General features: G+C 41.4%; 4 protein-coding genes across 5 annotated transcripts; 1 reads left to right on the top strand and 3 right to left on the bottom strand.

Annotated features, from left to right (window-relative positions):
• Positions 1-1,759: 1,759 nt before the first annotated feature.
• LOC126401847 (odorant receptor 131-2-like) lies at positions 1,760-2,683 on the bottom strand. Its single transcript, XM_050063368.1, has one exon. It carries the CDS (start codon positions 2,681-2,683, stop codon positions 1,760-1,762), a length of 924 nt encoding a protein of 307 aa, XP_049919325.1.
• Positions 2,684-7,397: 4,714 nt separating this feature from the next.
• On the bottom strand, positions 7,398-8,321 carry LOC126401858 (odorant receptor 131-2-like). Its single transcript, XM_050063379.1, has one exon. It carries the CDS (start codon positions 8,319-8,321, stop codon positions 7,398-7,400), a length of 924 nt encoding a protein of 307 aa, XP_049919336.1.
• Positions 8,322-11,926: 3,605 nt separating this feature from the next.
• Positions 11,927-17,787, bottom strand: LOC126401866 (odorant receptor 131-2-like). Its single transcript, XM_050063393.1, has 2 exons — positions 17,750-17,787; positions 11,927-12,770 (listed from the first exon to the last, which is right to left on the bottom strand). The coding sequence occupies exons 1-2, from the start codon at positions 17,785-17,787 to the stop codon at positions 11,927-11,929; spliced, it is 882 nt and encodes a 293-aa protein (XP_049919350.1).
• A 1,391-nt stretch (positions 17,788-19,178) lies between these two features.
• Positions 19,179-21,552, top strand: LOC126407658 (diablo IAP-binding mitochondrial protein-like). Of its 2 annotated transcripts, none has more exons than XM_050072762.1 (6): positions 19,179-19,502; positions 19,689-19,818; positions 19,908-20,033; positions 20,292-20,402; positions 20,522-20,618; positions 20,898-21,552. In XM_050072762.1, exons 1-6 carry the CDS (start codon positions 19,366-19,368, stop codon positions 21,101-21,103), a joined length of 807 nt encoding a protein of 268 aa, XP_049928719.1. In that variant the 5' UTR covers positions 19,179-19,365; the 3' UTR covers positions 21,104-21,552. The 2 variants fall into 2 exon arrangements, with proteins under 2 accessions (XP_049928719.1, XP_049928713.1); XM_050072756.1 differs by having other exon boundaries at positions 19,180-19,502; positions 19,686-19,818.
• Positions 21,553-23,655: the final 2,103 nt, after the last annotated feature.

Here is a 23,655-nt window from a genome sequence, read left to right on the forward strand (position 1 = left end):
TGTGATATTGGGCTTTATAAATAAAATTGATTGACTGAATTGAAACTGTGATCACTTCATTATTTAATTTAATTTGACATTTCTGTGAAATATGTCATAATAAGCATATGAATTCTTGAGTTACGACCAAAAACATGTTTTGTGAGGTCACAGTGGTCTTGACCTTTGAGCTTGAACTACAAAATGCAAATCAGTTCATCTTGAGTCCAAGGGGGCGTGTTTGGCAAATTTAAGGAAATTCACTCAAGTCATTTCATGAGATATAACATTCACGAGAATGGAATGGACGAGGTCACAGTGACCTTGACCTTTTACACTAAAATATTTTATTTCATCATTGAATCCAAGTGTATGTTTTGCCAAATTTGAGGAAATTCCATTAAGGCCCTCTTGAGATAACGTGTTTATGACAATGAGATGAACGTAAGGTCACTGTGACTTTGACCTTTGACCACCAAAATCTATTCAGTTTATCACTGAGTCCAGGTGGACGTTTATTCCAAATATGAAGATGTTCCCTCAAGGTGTTCTTGATATATAGCGTTCACAAGAATGGAACACACAGCTGACTGGTTGGACAACACAAAAAACATAATGTCTCTGGCCATGGCTGTCACTGCGTTAGCATACGGAAAGATAGTGCCCACTGCCCACCTTCCAGTCCCCACTGGTTAGTTTACATTATCCTTGTCTGTTCTGCACTGTGCACCAGCTAGGTTGGACAGGAGCTTGCTAGCAATGCTGCTTGCTCGCGGTCACCACTGGTAATGGCAGTCTTCCCCCAGGAAGCTCCAGTGAGTAAGCAACTTAATTTAAACCCACAAAACCCCTTCAGCATTGTAAACTATGTTGGCACCACTAGCCGTGCTAAAACTGCTGACGGTGCTATCAGAGCTAAGATAGTTAATGCTGCTAGAGGGCAACCTGGGGGAAACTGAAGGCTGGGCACTCTTATATCTTTCAGTCAAACTATACCCTGGTATACCATAATACAGTCATACCGCCAAAACCTTATCCATGGTCTTGATGTGCTCAACTTCTTATATTCATATAAAGACAATGGATGAAAACACACTTTAATTTGAATTTTCTTTTGCAGATGTTCTGTAAAAGCAGTTATAATTTGCACTACAAGTGAATGGAAACCTGCATGGCTTATGTGTTAAGATCACTCCACTGATGAAGCACTGCGCTGTATTTTTGTGGGAAAATGCTGTGGTCTTATCAGAACATTGGAGAATATATTGCTACCAAACATGATTTAGAAGAAAAACAGGCCAAATATTATTGTTACAGAGCTGGTGTCTTTTATAGTGTTGTGTGTATGTTTTTGGAAATCTTAACCACGGTATGAGTCAGATGACGAGATAAGTGGTGAGAACTGAGAAACCATAAATTGGATTTAAAAATGCAAAACACAACTTATATAGTATAGGCCAAGGTCACAGTGTATAAACTGTAAGTATTTATTGGTAAAACAGTTGTCCTTTTAGTACGTGTAACATATTCATTTATAACAAGGTTTTTTCTACATAGATCTATAATAAGCTGCATTTATGGGGCAAAGACCTGTTAAATCCAGTCATGTAAAATATGCAAATGCAAGAACAGAAAAAAAGGTGTTCAGTTTAAGCTGTAGTTTAAGTTGTTCATACCTCAGGGTTAATGGTTTGTTGACATTGTATTCATCACAGCAGGAAAATCACAGTCACAAAACATTTTAAATCTTAAGTACATAGAAACTGAATTAAGGCCATTCTCAGTATCGTTTCTTATACAAGCCAAAGAAAGCATACTTTTTCAGTTCAAGAAAAAACTTTTCATCCCTGAGGCCATAAATGAGAGGACTGAGACATCGTGGAGCGAGACTAAACATTATGTAGTTAAAGTACCTGACATTGATAAATAACCTGAAATTAATCTGAAGTACAGCAGCTTCTATGAATGGACACCAAAGCTGGATGAGACAGAGCAGCAGCTGGAAAGCATGAAGAATTACTGTTCTGAGCCCTTTCCATGTTGACTTTTTATTCTCTCCTGATGCAGTTTTGGCTACTTTAATTATTTTAACATAGGAGAATACAATAGGAATACACATAATCAAAAAGTAAAACTGATGTACAGCTGACCTAATATGATCATGCCATCTGAACAACATGAATATCTCCACAGAGCATAGACTGTGTTGTTCATACAAGCTAAGAGAGGCTGATGCAAAGTAGTTGGAGAGGACAATAATACAGGGTACAGAGCTGAGGCCGTGAATGATGAGGATGCAGTTTATAGTACTGCGTGTGGAGCACAACTCTCCATGACGCAGGGGCATGCATATGGCCATATAGCGCTCCAGGGTCATTGCTGTCAGAGTAACTGGTGTGATTATCATATACAGAAGAACCACAGCAGAGATGATGATGCATAACCAAACATGCATGGTAATTTGAAAATACTGTAAGATAAGAAGGACATCAGACATTAATAATATAAAGCTATCAGACAGTAGTGTGACAGCATATAAGATGTAACGTGCAGTTGTGTAGAAGAACTCCTTTTTAAAAAAGGTCACGATGAGCAAAAGGTTGATGCAAAGAAAAATCATCACAAGGAGCTGCACAATAATGACCCGGTCATTGATCTGCCGCTGTATAGACTCACCACCAATCGGTGAGTTGTTATAGGCCATATCTGTTTTCTTTTTATGATTTATCTTTTTATTGCTTTTTCAGCATTAGAACAAACAGTGCATTACAGATGTACAAACAACATTCAAAATTAAAAGATTAAATAATCATAAGGAAAAAAAGAAGAGGACATGCACATTCATCTTGGCAGTCTGTAAAACAGGCTGTCATGCACTATTTAAACCACGTCATGTCACATCTTATGTTCATCCACTCAGCATAAACACATTAATGCACACAGAGCAAGGATAGGACACAGAGATATCAACTGACATGTTAATCATCTTTACCGATCATCTCATAGGTAGACATATCTGTTTTCTAAGTAAACAGACATGTTTTTAAGGTACTGATATAAGTCAGATCAAAATCATTTTGAATTTCATCTGTCAATAGAAAATTTGCTTTTTTACAAAATGATAAAAAGTCAATGTGAAGCTTCTAAGAAAGATGCTGGTTTAAATACAGCAGTTTACCATACCCTCCATGGTGTTCAAACAACGAATGTCTTCTGTGGAACTCACTGCAGCCTTCTGAGAGAGGGCTGTGCACTGTGACTTTCAAGATTACACCGTCCAAAAATAACAGCAAATGAAACTTTGCTCACCAGTGTCATCACAGTCCGTTCTTATTAGGTTGTCAAAGTAGACACTTTTACACGCCCCCTGGTGTGTGATACAGACACTAAGGCCACCTTCTGGCATCTTTGTGAGCCACACAGGGCTTTCAGCTAACTCTGGTGTAATCCCATTTGTGTCTATATTGTAGCGAGCTGAGGTTTCTTGCTAACAAGAACGCAGCAGAGAGAATGACCTCTGAACCAGGAACTGCTCCTTATTAACAGTAGCACACATTATTTTTGACTTTCTGATATCTACACAGGCAGGAGGTCACTAATTGCATATGCAACTTAACCCACGATGCAACATGTCACAACATTAACCGTTACCCATTACAACTTTTGTTAGATGCATGTTCATTAATCACAGCAGAATAGACAACATGACTGATTTAAAACACATTTAAACACAGTCCCTCCAGCTCATGGCCGTAAAACACGTCATCGCACAGCGTGCTGGGAAAGTCCCAATTTCAGCCCCCAACGCATCACACAGCCCCCACCTAGCTGGTCTGCTGTCCCCAGCAACCCAAGTGTCTCTAACAAAGTCCCTGAGGTGTTGGGGGGGCTGATGCTGTCGTGAGGCCCACCCAGGTGGTCCGTTGGTGGTTTTTGGGAAAGGGATGGTCCAGGGATGGTCCTCGGCCTCTGACTCACTCTTGGACGGAGCCAAGGGTCGGTAGGGTGCAAGCCGGTTGCGGTGGAGCACTACCACCCTGTTCCTCTTGACCAGTCGCACCCTGTACACGACATCCAACAGTTTTTCCATAACACTACAAGGTCCGACCCACTGACTCAGTTTGGGGGAAAGGCCCTTCTTCCTTTCGGGGATGTGGACCCACATCTGCACTCCAGAGGCAAAGTCCCCCCCTCTGCAGCGAGACCCATAGGCCTGTGTCTGTTGGGTCCTGCATCTGAGAGGGCCTGCCTGGACAGTTTGTGCACCTCCCGGAGCCATTTCGGAGATCTGGGGGTGTAGTGGTGTGGTCTGAGTCTTCTTAATGCCCAACCACTGACACACCTCACCGAACACTCCAGCCTCAAAGTTCCGCTGTGTTATTCTTCAGGCACACTGAAATGACAGAACATCTCTTTGACCAGGTGCTCAGCGGTGGTGGTAGCACTCTGATCAGGGACCACTTGGTGAAGTAGTCCATTGCCACGAGGACATAGCGGCTCCCCTGGTCAGTCATAGGGAAAGGGCCCAGGATGTCTACACCCACAGGCTCGATGGGGGCCCCCATCTGGTACTGCTGCAAGGGAGCATGTGAGCGCTGGGTCAGCCCCTTCTGGGCAATGCAGGATTCACTCTGGTGCACGTAGAGCTCAACATCTTGGTGACACCCAGGCCAGTAGAAGCAGTACCAGAGATGGTGAAGGGTCTTGGTGACTCAAAAGTGGCCTGCCCCCACTGAGCCATGGACAAGATGGAGCACTCTGGGGCGCAGCTGGCAAGGTGCCAGGAGTTGGAGGATGTCACGGTTGCCTCTGAGGGCCTGCCAGCAGCAATGAAGGGGGCCATCATGGCTGGTGAGGCTGGACCACTGGGATTAGAGGGCCTTAGTTTCAGCATCCAGGGGTGATACTGTTAGCCATGCTGGTTGTTGCCTGTCTTCACCCAGCCCTCAATAGGGGAGGACAGGATCTTGGCTCTGCTCATGCTGGAGCCGTACTGGATCGATGGTCTTGAAGCTGTGATCATGGGCTGTGGGTGATGCTTGGGGACCACCACTGCTACTGTCTGGAGGAGTGTTGTTATTGTCTGCTGCAGGGTCTCGCAAAGCTGCTACCACCAGGGCTGTGGCAATCTGTTCCTCCACGTACTGGCAGTACCGGCATTCCTCTTCCTCATAGGCACATCGAGACGGTGCGTCTCCATTGGCGTGAAGTCGGCCGACTCAGTGGCAGATCTCAAAGTCGTAGTCCTGTAGTGTCTCCAGCTACAGGGCCAGCTGCTCTTCAGGTTCTTTAAAGTTGAGGTGCCAGGCGAGGGATGCATGATCAGTCCGCAGCAAAAACCTCTGCCGGTAGAGGTCTGGTCGAAAGTGGCGGAGACCCAGGACGACAGCCAGCAGCTCTCAATGGCTGATGCAGTAGTTCCTCTCTGATCAACTGAGGGAGTGGCTGAAGTAGGCAATAACCTGCTCACGTTGTTCTCCATCCTGGGACAGCACTGTGCTGAGGTCCACATTGCCCGCCTCAGTGTCCACAATGAAAGGTCGCTGGAGGTCTGGGTAGGCCAGCCCATGGTCCTCAATGAGTTCTGACCAGACCTGCATGAAAGAGTGGGCACAATCTTCCCCCCAGCGAAACGCCTGTCCTTTTTGTGTCAGCCAGTGTAGTGGGCTGTCGATGGTGTTGAGGTCCTTGACGAACCTCCGATTATAGGAGGATAGGCCCAAGAACCTCCGCAGTTCTCCAACATCACGAAGGACCAGCCAGTCCCTCACTGCAACCACCTTTGCTGGGTTGGTGGACACTCCTGCTGCACTGACAACATGACCCAAGAAGGACGTCTCTCGTTGGAACAGGTGACACTTTTTGGGATGAAGGCACAGGCCTGACGGCTGGCCTGGAAGAATTCCCTCAGATTGGCTAGTGGACTGTACTGTAAAGTCTGCAGCATGGGCAAGGAGGTCATCCAAGTAAACAAGGCAGCGGCTCCGGGGAATGTCAGCCAAGACCCTCTCCATGAGGCGCTCGAACATGGCCGGCGCGTTGCATAATACCTCTTGCTGTCACTGCATTAGCATACGGAAAGATAGTGCTCACTGCCCACCCTCTGGTACTTACTTACTTACTCCTCTTCATCCCCTATGGGACATAAGGCTTCAATGAGCTCTCTCCATTGTACAGTTCTATGCCAGGTGGTTTTGGGCCTCCCAGGTCTTTTTTTCGCCTGGTGGTGTCCATCTTAATGCAGCTTTTGTGATCCGATCCTGCTCCATTCTCAACACCACCCTCTGGTGAGTTTACATTATCCTGGCTGCTCTGCACTGTGCACTAGCTGGGTTGACCAGGAGCTAGCTAGCAATGTTGCTCATTTGCAGTTTCCACTGGTAATGCCAGTCTCCACAGGGGATGCTCCATTGAGTATGCGACTTCAGTTAGAGCCACACAAAAACCCTTCAGCATTGTAAACTACGTTGGCACCACTAGCTATGTTAAAACTGCTAATGGTGCTAACAGAGTTAACATAGATAACAATGCTTATGGGCAACATGGGGGAAACTGAAGGGAGGGCACTCTTTTATACTTTAATCAACTCAACAGAAACAAAATAAAACTCACGAAAACCCTCTAAGTTAGTCCTGTTAGTCGTCTAGTTAATTAGTCCACCATTCCAGCAATCACCAAATCTGGTTTGGTGAAAATAAGACATGAATTTGAGCTTTCTTTTGCAGATGTTCTGTAAAAACATATATAATTTGCACTCAATGTGAATGGAAACCTGCATGGCTTATGTGTTAAGATCACTCCACTGATGAAGCACTGCGCTGCATTTTTGTCGAAAAATGCTGTGGTCTTATTAGAACATTGGAGAATATAATAGTAACAAACATGATTAAGAAGAAAAACAGGCCAAACATTATTTTTACAGAGCTGGTGTCTTTAATAGTGTGTGTGTTTTTGGAAATCTTGACCATGGTGTGAGTCAAATAACTAGATAAGGGGTGGAAACTGACAAACCATAAAAGGGATTTAAAAAGCAAAACACATAGTATAAGCCAAAATCACAGTGTACATAAAATGTAAGTATTTATTAGTAAAACAGTTGAACTTTTAGTACGTATAACATATCCATTTATAACAGGGTTATTTGCTACACAGATCTATAATAAGATGCATTTAGGGGGCAAAGACCTGTTAAATCCAGTCATGTAAAATACGCAAATGCAAGAATTGAAAAAAGTGTTCAGTTTAAGCTGTAGTTTAAGTTGGTCATAACTCTAGCTTAATGGTTTGTTGACATTGTATTCATCACAGCAGTAAAATCACAGTCATGCTCATAACAAGAAATAAGAAATGTAGCCTAATATTAACAGAAACAAAACAATTTAAATCTTGAACATGTAGAAACTGGATTGAAGCCATTCTCAGTACTTTTTGTTATACACGCTAAAGAAAGCATACTTTTTCAGTTCAAGAAAAAACTTTTCATCCCTGAGGCCATAAATGAGAGGACTGAGACATCGTGGAGCGAGACTAAACATTATGTAGTTAAAATACCTGACATTGAAAAATAACCTGAAATTAATCTGAAGTACAGCAGCTTCTATGAATGGACACCACAGACGGATGAGACAGAGCAGCAGCTGGAAAGCATGAAGAATTACTGTTCTGAGCCCTTTCCATGTTGACTTTTTATTCTCTCCTGATGCAGATTTGGCCACTTTCATTATTTTAAAATAGCAGAATACAATAGTAATACACATAATCAAGAAGTAAAACTGATGTACAGCTGACCTAATATGATCATGCCATCTGAACAAAATGAATATCTCCACAGAGCATACACTGTGTTGTTCATAAAAGCTAAGAGAGGCTGATGCAAAGAAGTTGGAGAAGACAACAATACAGGGTACAGAGCTGAGGACATGAATGATGAGGATGCAGTTTATAGCACTGTGTGTGGAGCACAACTCTCCATGGCGCAGGGGCATGCATATGGCCACATAGCGCTCCAGGGTCATTGCTGTCAGAGTAACTGGTGTGATCATAAGATACAGAAGAACCACAACAGTGATAATGATGCATAACCAAACATGCATGGTAATTTGAAAAAAGGTCAAGATAAGAAGGACATCAGACATTAATAATACAAAGCTATCAGACAGTAGTGTGACAGCATATAAGATGTAACGTGTCGTTGTGTATAAGAACTCCTTTTTAAAAAAGGTTGCAATGAGCAAAAGGTTGATGCAAAGAAAAATCATCACTAGGAGCTGCACAATAATGACCCGGTAACTGATCTGCTGCTGTAAAGACTCACCACCAATCAATGAGCTGTTATCAGCCATATCTGTTTTCTAAGTAAACACACAAGTTTTTAAGGCACTGATATAAGTTAGATCAAATGTCATTTTGTAATTCATCTGTCAATAGAAAATTTGATTTTTACAAATGATAAAAATTCAATGTCAAGCTTCTAAGAAAGATGCTGGTTAAAATACAGCAGTTTACCATACCCTCCATGGTGTTCAAACAACGAATGTCTTCTGTGGAGCTCACTGCAGCCTTCTGAGAGAGGGCTGTGCACTGTGAATTTAAAGATTACACCGTCCAAAAATAACAGCAAATGAAACTTTGCTCACCAGTGTCATCATAGCCCGTTCTCATTAGATTGTCAAAGTAGACACTTTTACACTACAGACACTAAGGCCACTTTCTGGCATTTGTGGGCCACACCGGTCTTTCAGCTAACTCCAGTATAATCCCATTTGTGTCAATATTTCATGCTCAAAGCAACAGACATATTATAAAGAGTAAGAAAGTCTGTCTAGGGCAGGTGGGAGCAGTGTGGATGGGTCAAAGTGACACAGACCTGCAGCCAGGAGACCACTGTTGGTGTCATGTTTGAGCCCAAAAGTCAGTGCTGTTTTAATATGGAGTCAATGCTTTTTTAACTTACGTCTGTGTGTACCAAAGTCGTGACATATTTGGGACACATTTTGTACTTTCTTTAACCCAAAATAGGATGTTTTTTTTCTGAGTTATGGACTTAAAAATTGGCCACAAAAGTGTTTTTGCAGAACATTATTATGTCACAGTGAAGCTGACCTTTGACCTTTTGGATATAAAATGTGATTACTTCATAATTTTATTTAATTTGACATTTGTGAAATTGTGTCATAATCAGTGTTTGAATTCTTGAGTTATGACCAAAAGCATGTTTTGTGAGGTCACAGTGGTCTTGACCTTTGAGCTTGGACTACGAAATGCCAATCAGTTCATCCTTGAAACCAAGGGGACGTGTTTGGTAAATCTAAGGAAATTCCTTCATTTCATTCTTGAGATATCACATTCATGAGAATGAGATGGACAAGGTCACAGTGACCTTGACCTTTGACACCAAAATCTTTTTAGTTATTATGGAATCCAAGTGGATGTTTGTGCCAAATTTGAGAAAATTCCATGAAGGCCCTCTTTTGACCACCACAATCTATTCAGTTCATCATTGAGTCCTAGTGGACGTTTGTTCCAAATATGAAGAAACTCCCTCAAGGCATTCTTGAGATATCGAGTTCATAAGAATGGGACAGACGGACAGACGGATGCATGGACAACCCGAAAACATAATGCCCACTGCCCACCCTACAGTCCCCACTGCAAGGCTCCTGACTGCGACCTTTTTTTAAAAAAAAATTTGCAACCATTTTTGGAGTCAGTGTGAGTATGTATTATAACTACTCACTCATGTGTGACCCGCAAATTTGCAGGCGTTGTTTTTTTCAATGCTGTAAAACGAGGGAGCGAGTCCGCCAGTGTAGGCTAATGTGTGTGAGAGGAGGAACGTCCATGACTGAGTAATTAGTTAACTATGAGGATCACGTCATCTACGCTCATCAGTAGACTTGTTCGAGATGAACTGCAACAAGTAACAAGCTGCGGTCAAGTCAGAGGCTGAATCCAAATGTCCACCCGCGGCCCTTGCAGACTTCAGTTGTATGTAGTGTGATGTCCTTACTGTCATCACGTGAAGTCTGCAAGGGCAGAGACTGCAAGCAGTTGATAGACAGCCCTCAAGATCTTTTTACTCGTTGCCGTGGAAACGTTCAACTATTGCTGCTGTCATATTAATATATATGTCATACAAGTTGATGAATAGTGCCTACTCATCTGTTCTTGCAGATAACAAGATAATTCCCATGTAGAGCCTTTTTCTGTTACTAAACAAAAATGTATTAATACATCTTTGTATAACAGGCTACACATGTTCAAAACACAAATGTTTGTAAATAAGGACAGGACTATAACTCAATAAATTGGGCATTACTTACATTAAAAGACCTTTTGTTGTTTTTCGGCCAATTTTCAAGCCTATTAGACTACACAGCTTGATAGGCCGCAATAATAAAATGCATTTTCAGTCCCTCTACAGCCTATACTTATACATATCTCTGTATCATGATGTGGTTGAATATTATTTCTGGCCTACACAATTCAAGTAACATTTTAATAGGCCTAACTATCGATAACTTTTTTACACATTCATGAGTTGGTTTTTTGAGTTTAGTGAGTTATTATATCAGAGAAGTCTGCTGAAGTCTGCACCCCAAGCGGACTCTCTGGAAGTCTGCAGAAAGTCCGCTTTAAGTCCCCTTGTGGACAGGATGAGTTGTAGCTTTGGACAGCCTTAAGCACCCCCAGACTTCCCGTGAATGTGCATACGAAGTCTGCGAGTCTGCAAGTGCAGTGAAGTCATTTGGATTCAGTCGGACAGTTTCCCGACAGTGTACAGCAGCCTTCAGTCTGCACAGGAAGTCAAAGAAACACGATATGATGATGATGTCTGGAATGATGTCGGTTCATTAAAATATTGTCAGACTCCTATATTAGTTTGTTCTCAGTCTCCAGATGTTAATGTTATGACAGACTAATTTATTAAAATGCTTTACAAGCTTTCTGTAATTTATGTTCATGGTTCAACCTCCATTTTACATGAACTCTCATGTAAATCAGCAGAGCAGCTGAGCAGACCTGTCACCTCAACTACAGAGGCCAAATAAATTGTGTCTGTATCTCTGGTAGTGCATACTGTGCACTACATTCAATGAGTTTAATAGAAAGAGGAGCATCTGTAGTTTTGACATTATTAAAAATCATACCATCTGGATTTCTAAATACCCTGGTATACCATAATACAGTCACACCATCTACGCCTAATCCTTAGTCTTCATGTGCTCAACTTCTTATATTTATATTAAGACAATGGATGAAAACACACATTAATTTGAATTTTCTTTTGCAGATGTTCTGTAAAAGCAGTTATAATTTGCACTACAAGTGAATGGAAACCTGCATGGCTTATGTGTTAAGATCACTCCACTGATGAAGCACTGCGCTGTATTTTTGTGGGAAAATGCTGTGGTCTTATTAGAACATTGAAGAATATAATAGCAACAAACATGATTGAGAAGAAAAACAGGCCAAACATTATTGTTACAGAGCTGGTTTCTTTTATAGTATTGTCAGTTAACTAGATAAGTGGTGGAAACTGAGAAACCATAAAATGGATTTAAAAGGCAAAATACAACTTATATAGTATAAGCCAAGATCACAGTGTATAGATAAACAGTTGTCCTTTTAGTACGTGTAACATATTAATTTACGACAGGGTTATTTGCTACACAGATCTATAATAAACTGCATTTATGGGGCAAAGACCTGTTAAATCCAGTCATGTAAAATATGCAAATGCACAAAAGAACAGAAAAAAAGTGTTCAGTCTAAGATGTAGTTTAAGTTGGTCATACCTCAGGGTTAATGGTTTGCTGACATTGTATTCATCACAGCAGTAAAATCACAGTCATGCTCATAACAAGAAATAAGAAATGTAGCCTAATATTAACAGAAACAAAACATTTTAAATCTTAAATACGTAGAAACTAGATTAAAGCTATTCTCAGTACTTTTTGTTATACAAGCCAAAGAGAGCATACTTTTTCAGTTCAAGAAAAAACTTTTCATCCCTGAGGCCATAAATGAGAGGACTGAGACATCGTGGAGCGAGACTAAACATGATGTAGTTAAAGTACCTGACATTGTTAAATAACCTGAAATTAATCTGAAGTACAGCAGCTTCTATGAATGGACACCACAGCTGGATGAGACAGAGCAGCAGCTGGAAAGCATGAAGAATTACTGTTCTGAGCCCTTTCCATGTTGACTTTTTATTCTCTCCTGATGCAGTTTTGGCCACTTTGAATATTTGAACATAGGAGAATACAATAGTAATACACATAATCAAGAAGTACAACTGACTTAAAGCTGACCTAATATGATCATGCCATCTGAACAACATGAATATCTCCATAGAGCACACACTGTGTTGTTCATAAAAGCTTAGAGAAGCTGATGCAAAGAAGTTGGAGAAGACAACAATACAGGGTACAGAGCTGAGGCCGTGAATGATGAGGATGCAGTTTATAGCACTGCGTGTGGAGCACAACTCTCCATGACGCAGGGGCATGCATATGGCCACATAGCGCTCCAGGGTCATTGCTGTCAGAGTAACTGGTGTGATCATAAGATACAGAAGAACCACAATAGAGATGATGATGCATAACCAAACATGCATGGTAATTTGAAAAAAGGTAAAATTGAAAAGGACATCAGACATTAATAATATAAAGCTATCAGACAGTAGTGTGACAGCATATAAGATGTAACGTGTCGTTGTGTAGAAGAACTCCTTTTTAAAAAAGGTCACAATGAGCAAAAGGTTGATGCAAAGAAGAGAGAGAGGGCTGTGCACTGTGAATTTAAAGATTACACCGTCCAAAAATAACAGCAAATGAAACTTTGCTCACCAGTGTCATCACAGCCCGTTCTCATTAGTTTGTGAAGTACCAACACGTTTACACGCCCCTCGGTGCATGATACAGACACTGAAGCCACCTTTTGGCATCTCTATGAGCCAATTTGTGTCAATATTTGATGCTAAAAGCAACTTACATAGCATAAAAATCGAGAAAGTTCGTACAGGGCAGGTGGAAGGGGTGGTGGATGGGTCAAATAAACACTGACTTTCACCAACCGCTTTTGGTGTCCTGTTTGAAACCAAAAGTCCGTGCTGTTTAACACAAAATCTATCCTTTGCTAATAAAACATTACATAACCTACGGCCATCCATGACATACTTAATTCAGTCACGTGACATATTTACCACACATTTGATACTTTTCTACCTTTAAACCAAAAACATGATGTTTTTTTCCAAAACTTAACATATGTTACCTCAACCTAACCACAGCCAGCTTAAAACACGTGTTACAAGTTTCACCCAGGAAACAGCTGTTTCATTAGAGGGGGCTTTCAGTGTCACATGCAAGGGCCATGCAGCTTTGGTATTTGAAGACCTTGGATAAGAGCACTTTGGTCATTATATATATTTCACTATATATTTGATGTAGTAAAATACTCCAACCACAACCACACTGTCTACAGTATAATGGCAGATATTTAACCATTATAAATACATAATGTTTCAGGCTGTTGTCATGCACTTTTCGTACATATACCTCTGAAACATAATGCACTACTATATGTATTTAATGGGCCAGTAATTCATGTATAACACACATTATCGGGAAGGCTGCAATCATGTGACTGGTGCACTGATGGGAGTAAAGAAGTAGCGTAAGGAATGATAGTCTGCGTAAGGAGGTAGGTTGGAGTGGTGGATGTATTACAAAACACAGGACTTTTCCCCAGGAGACCGGTGTTAGGGACCATGTGAAACCAAATGAACTCTGAGTTCTCTATTGTATTGAGACTATCTTGACACCAAACTACATAATCCATATGTATGGTGAATGTCCCCACTTGACAGATGATGTAGTTGATTATTTAATACATACCAGCTGAGTATATAAGGCACAGGTGTGCATGACCACTCTGATTTTCAGATCTCCACTGGCCAGTCAAGGTCTGTGTTAAGCGAGAGAAAGTAAAAAGAAAAGAAGAGGAATGCACTGACAAGACAGACAGACTTCTATCCACTTCCCAGGAGCAGATGGTGTTTACTTCCTCTCAGGATTGAATTCATTTCAGTTCAATTCAAACAACTTTATTAATCCCACAAGGGGCAATTAGTTATGAGCAGCAGGTTGTTGTGATACATGTAGCCTACATGGCACACAATAAATAATAAGTACATCAGACATCAGACAACATCATACACATACACACACCAGGAACTTAGTGTGGAATAATGAGAAAGAGCCTATGATAGCCTAAAAAAAAAGAAAAAAAAAGGCTTCTTAAGAACACGCACACACATTCCTTCAAGGAATTAAGAAAAAAAAAAGAATACAACCCTATGAAGAGTTTAAAAGTCTGAGTGCAGAGGGGATGAATGATTTGGAGAAGCGGTTTGTTTTACACACAGGTAGGACATAGCGGCGTTCTGAAGGCAACAGAGAGAATTCACCTGCAAGAACATGAGTCGGGGAGGCTAAAATGCACTCTGCTTTTCGGAGGATTTGCTGGTCGCAGAAGGAACTTAAGTCTCTTAATTTCACTCTGATAATCTTAGAGCAGGACTTAACAATACTGGTCAGGCTGTTTCTGTCTTTAACTGAAAGACAATGAAACCAGCAAATAAAAGAAAAACACACAAGGCTCTCAATAAATGCTTGATAAAATCGACAGAGTATAACAGGCCTGACAGAGAAAGAGTTTAGTTTCCTGAGAAGATGAATTCTCTGTTGCCCTCACTTCACAATAAAATCCGTGTTCACATCAAATTTGAGATGGTCGTCAAAAAAGGTCCCCAAGTATTTGTATGATGAAACAATTTCGACATTTTTGTTATGTATGATGCACTCAGTAGGAGTGTCCTTCTTATGTCTAAAATCAATAATCAATTCCTTGGTTTTGGATACAGACTTTATTCCTTTCCAAGCTGCCCGAAGATCTCCACTGGTGTATTTGTGTTCCACCTTATCCCTATAAACTCTTTTAGCTTTCCTTATCTCACTCCTTACCGCTCTGTTAATTTCTTTCTTTTCCTGAGTGCTCCCTGTATAAAAGATGTGTTTCTTCATGTTTATGACATTTTTTAGTTCCTTGGTGACCCACGGTTTGTTGTTAGGAAATATGGTAATTTCCTTACAGGGGATATTAGAGTCCACACAAAAAGATATATAAGAGGAAACAGTTAATGTCAATTCATTTAAATCCACACATGAAGTATAAAAGACATCCCAATCTGTCAAATCGAAGGTGACAATGCTGTTCTCTGTCCAGCATCTTACTGTTTTTACTGTATGCACTTGCTTCTTACAGATGGGTTTGTAGATTGGCATCAGCAAGACACTGCTGTGGTAAGACGCTCCAAAGGGAGGCATGGGCAGGGACCTGAAAGCACAAGGCACTGAGCCATAACAAAAGTCATTTGTGGAGTTTTTCAAAGTTGTTGCACAGGAGACATATTGCTCATACGTCTTCAGAGTCCTGTGTATCTGGCATTGATTAAAGTCTCCTAGAATAAATTTATGTGCGTCGGGTGAGATAGCATCGAATCTGTAAGTTACCTCCGCGATCAGCTGTGTGGCTGCCGAGATGCTGGCCCGAGGGTGTATGTAAACAATGGTGAAGAAGAGCTGGGGAAACTCCCTTGGCAGATAAAAGGACCAAAGTGAAATGGATAAGAGCTCAAGGTCGAGGGTCCATATTTCCTCCCGAACTGTGACGTTATTACAGTACCTCTCATTTATATAAAAACATACTCCACCTCCGCAGGTTTTGTTCATTATGATAGGCGACCGGTCCATCCGAACAGGGTGCCCAAAGCGGCTGATGTGTAGATCCTCATTGCTGTCCGAGGCTTTCAGCTACGTCTCTGTAAAAGCCAGCAAACATGTGTCTCTAAAATCACGCTTACATCTAGTGTAAGCCTCTAGTTTGTCCATTTTATTCCGGATGGATTGGACATTAGAGAGGAGTATAGTCAGGAGCGGAGGAAGCCGGTGTCGGTTATCCAGCCCATATTTCCTCAGTCTGCATTGGACACCTCCTCTCTTCCCTCTCTTCCTCCGGTGCTTTTTGGACGATATTCCACCTGTTGCTGCCAAGATATCGCTTCATAGCGAGTGGGGAACGGGCGGAATTGCGTTGCCTGCTATCAGTGGTCGCAGGTCAAGCAGTATCTCCCAGCTGTAGGTGATCCTGTAGCCAGCCACGCTGCCATCAACATCTAGTCCCCAGGCAAATTGCTGTTTGTAGTTTTTTTTTTGACACTCTGGCCATGACCTAGCACACTTGAGACATATTGCGTGGCATGGCCCAGTTGTTCCCAGTGGCTCAGGTCATAGCACAGCTCTACTTTTGACCCCAAAATACATCCCGGGTATAGCAGGCACCTCCAGTAGGAACTGTAAGATAATAGATGGTTTGTTGGCCAATGAAGCTGCCTGTGGAGCTGCCGGAGATGTTCGGGCAACAGGCTGGTGCCTGCTGCAACGAGCTCACGCTTGGCGTTGCGCTCGAAAGGTGTCCGGTACATTTGGCTGCCACTTGGGGGCACATAGGTTATTGACCACCACTAAAGCTGAATGCCCTCAGCCACCTCCTGAGAACCTGGGCTCCAGGCGATAGTAGTAGAAGAACTACAAGTCAGTGTGGTGGCAGGGCACTGGACCAAGGTTCTTGGCGGCCGCTGCCTTCCTCCTAAATCCTTCCTCCTAGCCTGCTGCAGCATTGCATCAGCCCGTCACATGGTCGGGGTAGCCTTGGGCGCAGACCCCTGGGTTGTCTCAACCATGAACCTGAACCATCCGGGTGTGATGGCAGAGATCTGGTTTAGCTTTGGGACAGGATCTGTTTGCCTGTAGGGAGTTCACCCACTGCTCCCTGTTCTTCTCCTTGGGGAGGAACAACCCCCCACTTTGTTGGTAGTGACATCTACAGAGAGAGTGGGGGAGATGCAAGTCCTATCAGTCCACAAGGGGCTTTGCAGGTCTAGGTCGGATGATGGCCTGGCCTTTCTCCTGAAGGTTCTCTCAGATTTACAACTCAGTCAGATGATTGAGCTTTGTCTCTTCTTTTGCCCACATGCGGTGGAGAAGAGGAGCGAAGACTCTGCCCTGTTAGAGAGCTAGAGTTGAACATTAGGGCCACACAGGCCCACAGGATTACGGATCAACTCTTTGTGTACTTTAAACAGGAGTGTCTGGATAGTCAAAAGCTAGACTCTCCCACTGGATCACAGAGGTCATCCAGCAGTCATACAAGTGGGCAAGTGCACTAGTGCCACCTGGATTGCACACACACTCTACCTGTGGAAAAGACAAAGGAAGGAGGGCAGCGGCGTTCAAAAAGGTAAAAAATGTTAAAAACTGCAGGTGCTCTTTGGTCCTTGGCCAGGAAGCCTAATGAGGAAGGAGAAGACAAGGCGGTCCAAGGCACTCTTGCAATTAAAAAGCTTTATTAAACAGGCTAGTTCATGTAGAACAGATAAAAATTACCAAAATGTTACGGCCTGAGTCGGCCTTCATCAGGGCAAATAGGGTAAGACAAGTCACAGGGCATGCATATATACATAGGTGAAGATTTCATTAACTGGATCAGCCACACCTGTGGCACCAATAGAGCCCAGGAAACCCCATAGAATGAATCCTGAAGAAAGGATGAGCAAAAGCAAAGTAATAAAACCAGTAGACAAAAAGGCGTACATAACATAACGTCATTCATGGAGTGCTAATTTGTGAGATATCATATGAACCTCTGTATGAGGATACGCTGATCATTTGCATCATTCATTATTCATTCTGATATTTCACTAAACACTTTCCCCACCAGAGTATTATTTTTAAGTTACCAGCCACAACCAGCATTTTTGATCACATTCACTAATCTTTCAAGACCCACAGAATAATTTGTTCTATGAATAAATAAACAGTATATACATGAAACTAGAGAAAAGACCTTCTGTTTTTAAACACAAAAAAACATTTTATTCTATCTTATTACATTTCTTTTTTATCAACACTTGAATGTATAATACACTTTCCTCATTTCCTTAAATCAGTGTGAAATGTATAAATGAAAATAATAAAATAATAATGAAAATAATATTCTCTTCGAGGTATAGCAGAACACGTTCAGTGATCGTTCAGTGTTCTGTTGTCTCCCTCCCCTATGTGGTCCTTTTGTCCATGTGTCACTGTAACCACCATAGAGATCGTGTTCCATCCCACCAAACTTGTTTGCTTCTTTGCCCAAATCGGATTCAGAATGTTGGATCAAATCAGGAGTCATCAGAGTCTGAGTCCATCAACATCACCATGGCTTGCGCAACTGTGAACTTTTCCGTCGCGGCTGGCCTTTTTGTGTGGCGTAGAAGCTGCTACATTTCTGTCAACAACATCTTCCTCCAGTTTCCAGCAAATCTTTTTCTTCATTTGTTTTTGGATACAGCAATGCTGTTCTGTTTCACAAGATGTGTAACAACACCCCTTATCTTATAACAGTGACAACACGGATTGTCGGAATATCTTGTAAATGGCGGGAAGGGGTGGGGCCTTAAATGATGGAAACTCTCATCAATGGCGGGGGAAGTGTTCATAATAAATGGAGCTCAAAGTGTTGCATTTTGTGTAGACAATCCACCTTGCTGTGCAAGCATGTCAGTTTCTATACCATGAAGTGGCTCCAGCCATTTTTATGCCTGTGATGGAGACAATAACCATACTGTTACCAAATATCATTATTATTTTGATTTGTAACAGCTTGAATTAATCATATGTGGCTTGTAAAACATGCCAGAGCCACTTTTAATTTAATACATGATCAGACTTAAAACACATCAATGATAAGACAAGTTCTAACTCCAACCATTCAAACAAGACAGTCTGTTTTCATGTTAAGGCCTACAAAAAGCCTTAATTGGTCCAAAAGTTTGTTTGTTTTTTAAACAGATCTTTCACCAGTCATTTTTCTCTTCACACACACTCATGCACATAACAGAGAGAAAGAGTGAGACAGACAGAGAGAGGGAGAGAGAGAGACAACAGAAACCTGCATGCAATTCCGGTCTCTGGGGGTTTTTGCAGATAAAGCCAAATACGCACATTTGCAGGCAGAGTCAACAGATCAATGCCTTTTACGCAATGAAATGTTGCTGGGGTCTTACAAATACCTGCAGGACTTGACAGTTGGTCAACGTCGAGCAGACTGAACAACAGCAAGCCTCGAACAAGAACATTTCTCTGATTTAACAAAGACAAGTGAGAGTGCAGCAGCTTTGTTTGACTTGAAGAAAAAGCGGTCAGCAACTAACTATTCATACCTCCTATTAAGTACACTCTTCAAGTGCAGCAGATCTAAATATTCTGCAAAATGCAAGCTGTTAGTCAGTGTTCAGCGTGTGCCAGCCGAGCTGCCGCAGGACTTCTGCGAAATCAGACAGACTTTTCACTGCTGCGGACCACCAGGAGTGTCCTCAGGAGAGGAGCAGCCTGTATCCGTTTCTCAAGGTAGGTTATGAATAATAATCAATGCCAGACAGTATACAGTTTTAACACAACCTAAATCTCTGCCACCAAATGCTGCCTATTGAAGCTTTGCAACAAACTATGACATTATAATTCACAGCACTGCAGAACTTTGAGCTTAAATCCCTGATAACCTGCTTATATTCTCTGCTCCTTTCTCTACAGCAGTTCTGAGAATGTCCCATTCAGCAGCAAGAAGCCTGGAGTCCATAAAATGGGGGAACGGACAGAAACTGTGCACATGAGCATTGCGCCTTTAAGTGTTGGCCATGGGCTTTATGCTTCCCCTTTCACACAGGTGGGTTAGTCTCTTTGGAAAAAGTTTGTTCTTGTTCTTTATATTTTGTACATGGAGAAATTAAATGAAGGATTTGTCCCTGTTTTTAGGAAATGGAAAACCTCTCTCATGACTCCCTGATCAGAAGAGCAGCCTCACTGGTTACAGACAGTTCATGTACTTTCCTGTCCCAGACTTCCTTGGCTCTCATAGATGCCCTTACAGACTACTCAAAGGTAGGTTGTGATCTAATGTATCACATTTTATCCATAGTTTATGATTGTCAACCTCAGTCTGACAGTTTGATTAATCATCGGAAAGAAAAATATTTTCACGCCGCATTAAACAGAAGCATGAAAAAGCATATCATCACAAGATTCCAGAGAGTGTCTTAATGTTTTTTGCATTTGATAAGATGTTTGCACAGAGACTTTCATTTTGGAAATCGCCCTGTATTGTCTCTGAGTGTCTGCGCTCCCTCTGTTTGCAAACAGGCTGTGCACACTCGCATTGCTGTCCAAAGACGGTATATAGCCTCAGTGGGAAAACTGACCCCAGCAGAGAAGGATTCATTCCTGGAGCTGATCAATAACCGGCGTGCAGAGGTTAGTTTGTGTTGTTGAAAACAAATGTGAATGTACTCTAACCTTGTTTTTTTTTCCTGCGACAGTCAGTCTCATTAGATTCATTACATTAAGTTTGTCCCATGTCTTTGTCTTAACAGGTTAGTGGAAGACTATGTGAATGCAAACGTTTTGAGTCAGTCTGGATCGATGCTGTCAACTTGTGTAAAATGGCAGCTGAGGTAGCACACAATTCAGGTAGGTCAAATGTCTGCATGTGTGCAGCTGTATCTCTTAAGGCTTGATGGGATTTTAAAATGCTGTTGTATTTAAAATGAAGAAGGGATTAAAATCCTACTTTTCTGCTGCCTGTGTTACACTTTGGAAAGTGTGCAGATCCGATAGTGTCACTCAGTATAGCTTTAGTTAAAACAAAATGGATAGCTGACGGGTGCTTTCTTAGCTGGTGTTACTTCAACTCTTGAACTTTCTCAGCAGCTTGACAAAATGCATCTTTGCATCTGTGTGTGTTTCCAGGAGCCGAGGAGGCGTCTATCACAGTGAAGACAAACGTTCAGGTGGCGGAGGCGCAGGTGGGGGAGGCTCGGAAACTGTCAGCGGATGCAGAGAAGAAGTTGGCCGAGACTAAAGTAGAAGAGATCCAAAGAATGGCAGAATATACTGCCTTTCTAGAGAACAGTGAGGAGCTTGAGGTGCAGGAGGCTTATCTACGAGAGGACTAAGACAAATAGAGATATTGGAGAACCAGAAAAAAAATAAGATAAAGAAATAATTAAGCACATGTTTCACCTGTGAAAGCTTTGAGACTTCTAGGTTTGATTTCCCTTTTATGTCTCTTTTTTAATCCATAAAATGTTTATATATTTGCATTTACATGAAGTATATCAAAATTTGAAAAGGGGATGAAATACATTACCCACAATTTATAAATCTGTAATGTTGCATAAATCATTATTTAAGACTATTTATTTGATTAGTGACTGTCAGCTGCTTTTGGAGCTTCAGGAAAATGATTGTCAAATCTCCAGTATATATTGTATGGCAGTGGGGCTTATCCAGCACTTTGTTGTGGCAAAGGCATTTTTTATAAACATATTGTTTGCATGATTGGGTTTTCACTGTTCACATATTTGCAAAAAATAAAATCAATCTATGAGTATTTGATTAAAAATATGTGTTCATGGGTCCTTGTTTGTTGCCATACTGGCGCTTCACAACGAGTAGGGTTTGAAGCCATATCTTCTTTGCCTTCAAGAGGTTTCCAACTTCCATGATGGCAGCATTATCAGCAGATTTTTAACTGTATATAAAGCATGATCTATGACAAATTGTGCAGTTATAGAAAAATAGCACACAACGCAGATACTAATCATCATGAAGAGCCCATGAATACCAAGAAATACATTTTTTTAAAAATCACCATTCAGCCTCAGATAAAGTGTAATCCAAGCAAGAGTGTCAATTTATTCATTAACCAATCAACAGCCTGCAGTGTTTCTAGCTCCACCTTTTATTATTGCATCAGTGTGCTTAACAGGTAGGGGTGACAGAAAATGGTACGGAATCGAACAGTTCTGTTCGTACCATCCGCAACTTTTGACAATGAAACACAAGAATAACTGCTTTTATAGTGTAATGAACTGAACTGAACCTGACTGATTGGTGGAAACAAGGCCTTAGACGGGTCTTGGAAAGGTCGCTGCTATGGGACTTTGAATGCCAGTAATAAACTCTGACTATTTGTTTTTATTGGCTCCCTTACATGACAAACCCTTTAATGATGATTCAGTCCTCAAGCACTTCAGAAAATGTCTAAAGATTTCAAACCCTTTATGTGTAATGGGAATATTCTATTTTCTTACTTGGAGAAAAAAATTCCTGTGCACCCCTGCTCTGCTCTAAATTCTATTCTATTTGTTTGATTTGGAAATGTCGTGCATCCTCGTTCCATGGATGATCAGCAAGGTGAGGACATTGCTCGTGAAGAGAATACACTGAGAGCTGAATGGAGCAGTGACATGGCTATTACCATCTGTTAACAACCCGGCCTACATTAAGAGTACTGTCTGTGGTGGAAACACAAACTAGAGGCCTGTACCATGAGGCAGGATTTGGAGTAAGCGAGGTAACTTCAGGGTTAACTCTCAGGTTATGTTCAGAGTAGCGTATAACACCCTGACCAATGACCAATAAGATCACTGAGGAAAAAAAGTATCCCGACATGGACCAAAGTCTGACGTGACAGGTAGTCTCTGTTTTTATAGGTCAGTAGAATCATTTCATTGTTCTTGAGCTCTATTTCCACTGGATTTAAAACAGAGCTCCTAACAAATGGAGAGATTGTTTACAACTATACACACATTTTTAGCGATATTTTAACCTACGTAAAGTCTTTTTTAGTCTGCAGTGACAGTGTGGCTATTTTTACACTCTGATTCCATCACTGCAGCTCAAAATAACATGACACACCTGTGTGATAAGAAGTAGGAGAAAAAGATAATATATTATTAGAAAAATAATCCACACTGTTAACTGCCTCTGGTTATTATAAATGCAACATTTTGGTCAGATAGACCTCATCAGTCATTAACTAGGCTACTTTTCCACCCTTTACTTCAGTAGCAATTCACAAATTTCATCCCCTGGACATTATTTATGATGTAAGGACACAACACGAACAAACACCCCGACCACAGACATGAATAAAAAGAAGGGTTTTTTTTATGTGCCTAAGTCAGTGTAAATGTGGCCTTAATATGTTCAGTTTGATTCTGCTGGCACAGTAATGGCAGCAACCTATTTCAGGTGATTTAATGTCTAAATGGAGTGCTCTAAAGTTACCTCAGTAGTTGCGCTCCTCCAGATTTGTTAGTTATTACAAGAAGAGATATTAAAGCGAGCTTCAGTGAGATTCAGAACCAAAGGCTGAGAAGTGTGAGGTTTTTTTTCTGTTTTTTTGGACGGTTATGTCCCAAACTATTTCTTGGCCTGACACAGTAACTTCCCTGAGTGGCCACTGGTCACCTGGCTATTGCTTGGATAGGATCCAGTTTGTTAGCCATTTTTTTAGTACCAGGTGTCTTTAATATTAAGGTTAAATATTAAAATAACAACTTATTGTATATATTCTATGGAGGGGGTCTTATTCAGTATTTATCGAGTGTTATTGAAGCATAAAAAAAGAACAATAGAAAATGGATGGATTGATTTTATTTCTAAAGTTTACAAGTGGTATCAGTTTTTACACAACACAACTTAAATGTTTTTTCTGTTC

Source organism: Epinephelus moara, chromosome 2 (genome assembly GCF_006386435.1).
Source record: "Epinephelus moara isolate mb chromosome 2, YSFRI_EMoa_1.0, whole genome shotgun sequence".
Classification (NCBI taxonomy): domain Eukaryota; kingdom Metazoa; phylum Chordata; class Actinopteri; order Perciformes; family Serranidae; genus Epinephelus; species Epinephelus moara.

Bases quoted from the DNA above. Each gene is read 5' to 3' on its own strand.
- LOC126407658 (XM_050072756.1), top strand. From the start codon at position 19,366: ATGCAAGCTGTTAGTCAGTGTTCAGCGTGTGCCAGCCGAGCTGCCGCA. The intron at 20,403-20,521 runs GTTAGTTTGTGT...TTGTCTTAACAG, and splicing joins TCAATAACCGGCGTGCAGAG to GTTAGTGGAAGACTATGTGA. The intron at 20,619-20,897 runs GTAGGTCAAATG...GTGTGTTTCCAG, and splicing joins TGAGGTAGCACACAATTCAG to GAGCCGAGGAGGCGTCTATC.
- LOC126401858 (XM_050063379.1), bottom strand. From the start codon at position 8,321: ATGGCTGATAACAGCTCATTGATTGGTGGTGAGTCTTTACAGCAGCAG.
- LOC126401866 (XM_050063393.1), bottom strand. From the start codon at position 17,787: ATGAATGATGCAAATGATCAGCGTATCCTCATACAGAG. The intron at 12,771-17,749 runs GTTCATATGATA...CACAGTGCACAG, and splicing joins CAGCGTATCCTCATACAGAG to CCCTCTCTCTCTTCTTTGCA.
- LOC126401847 (XM_050063368.1), bottom strand. From the start codon at position 2,683: ATGGCCTATAACAACTCACCGATTGGTGGTGAGTCTATACAGCGGCAG.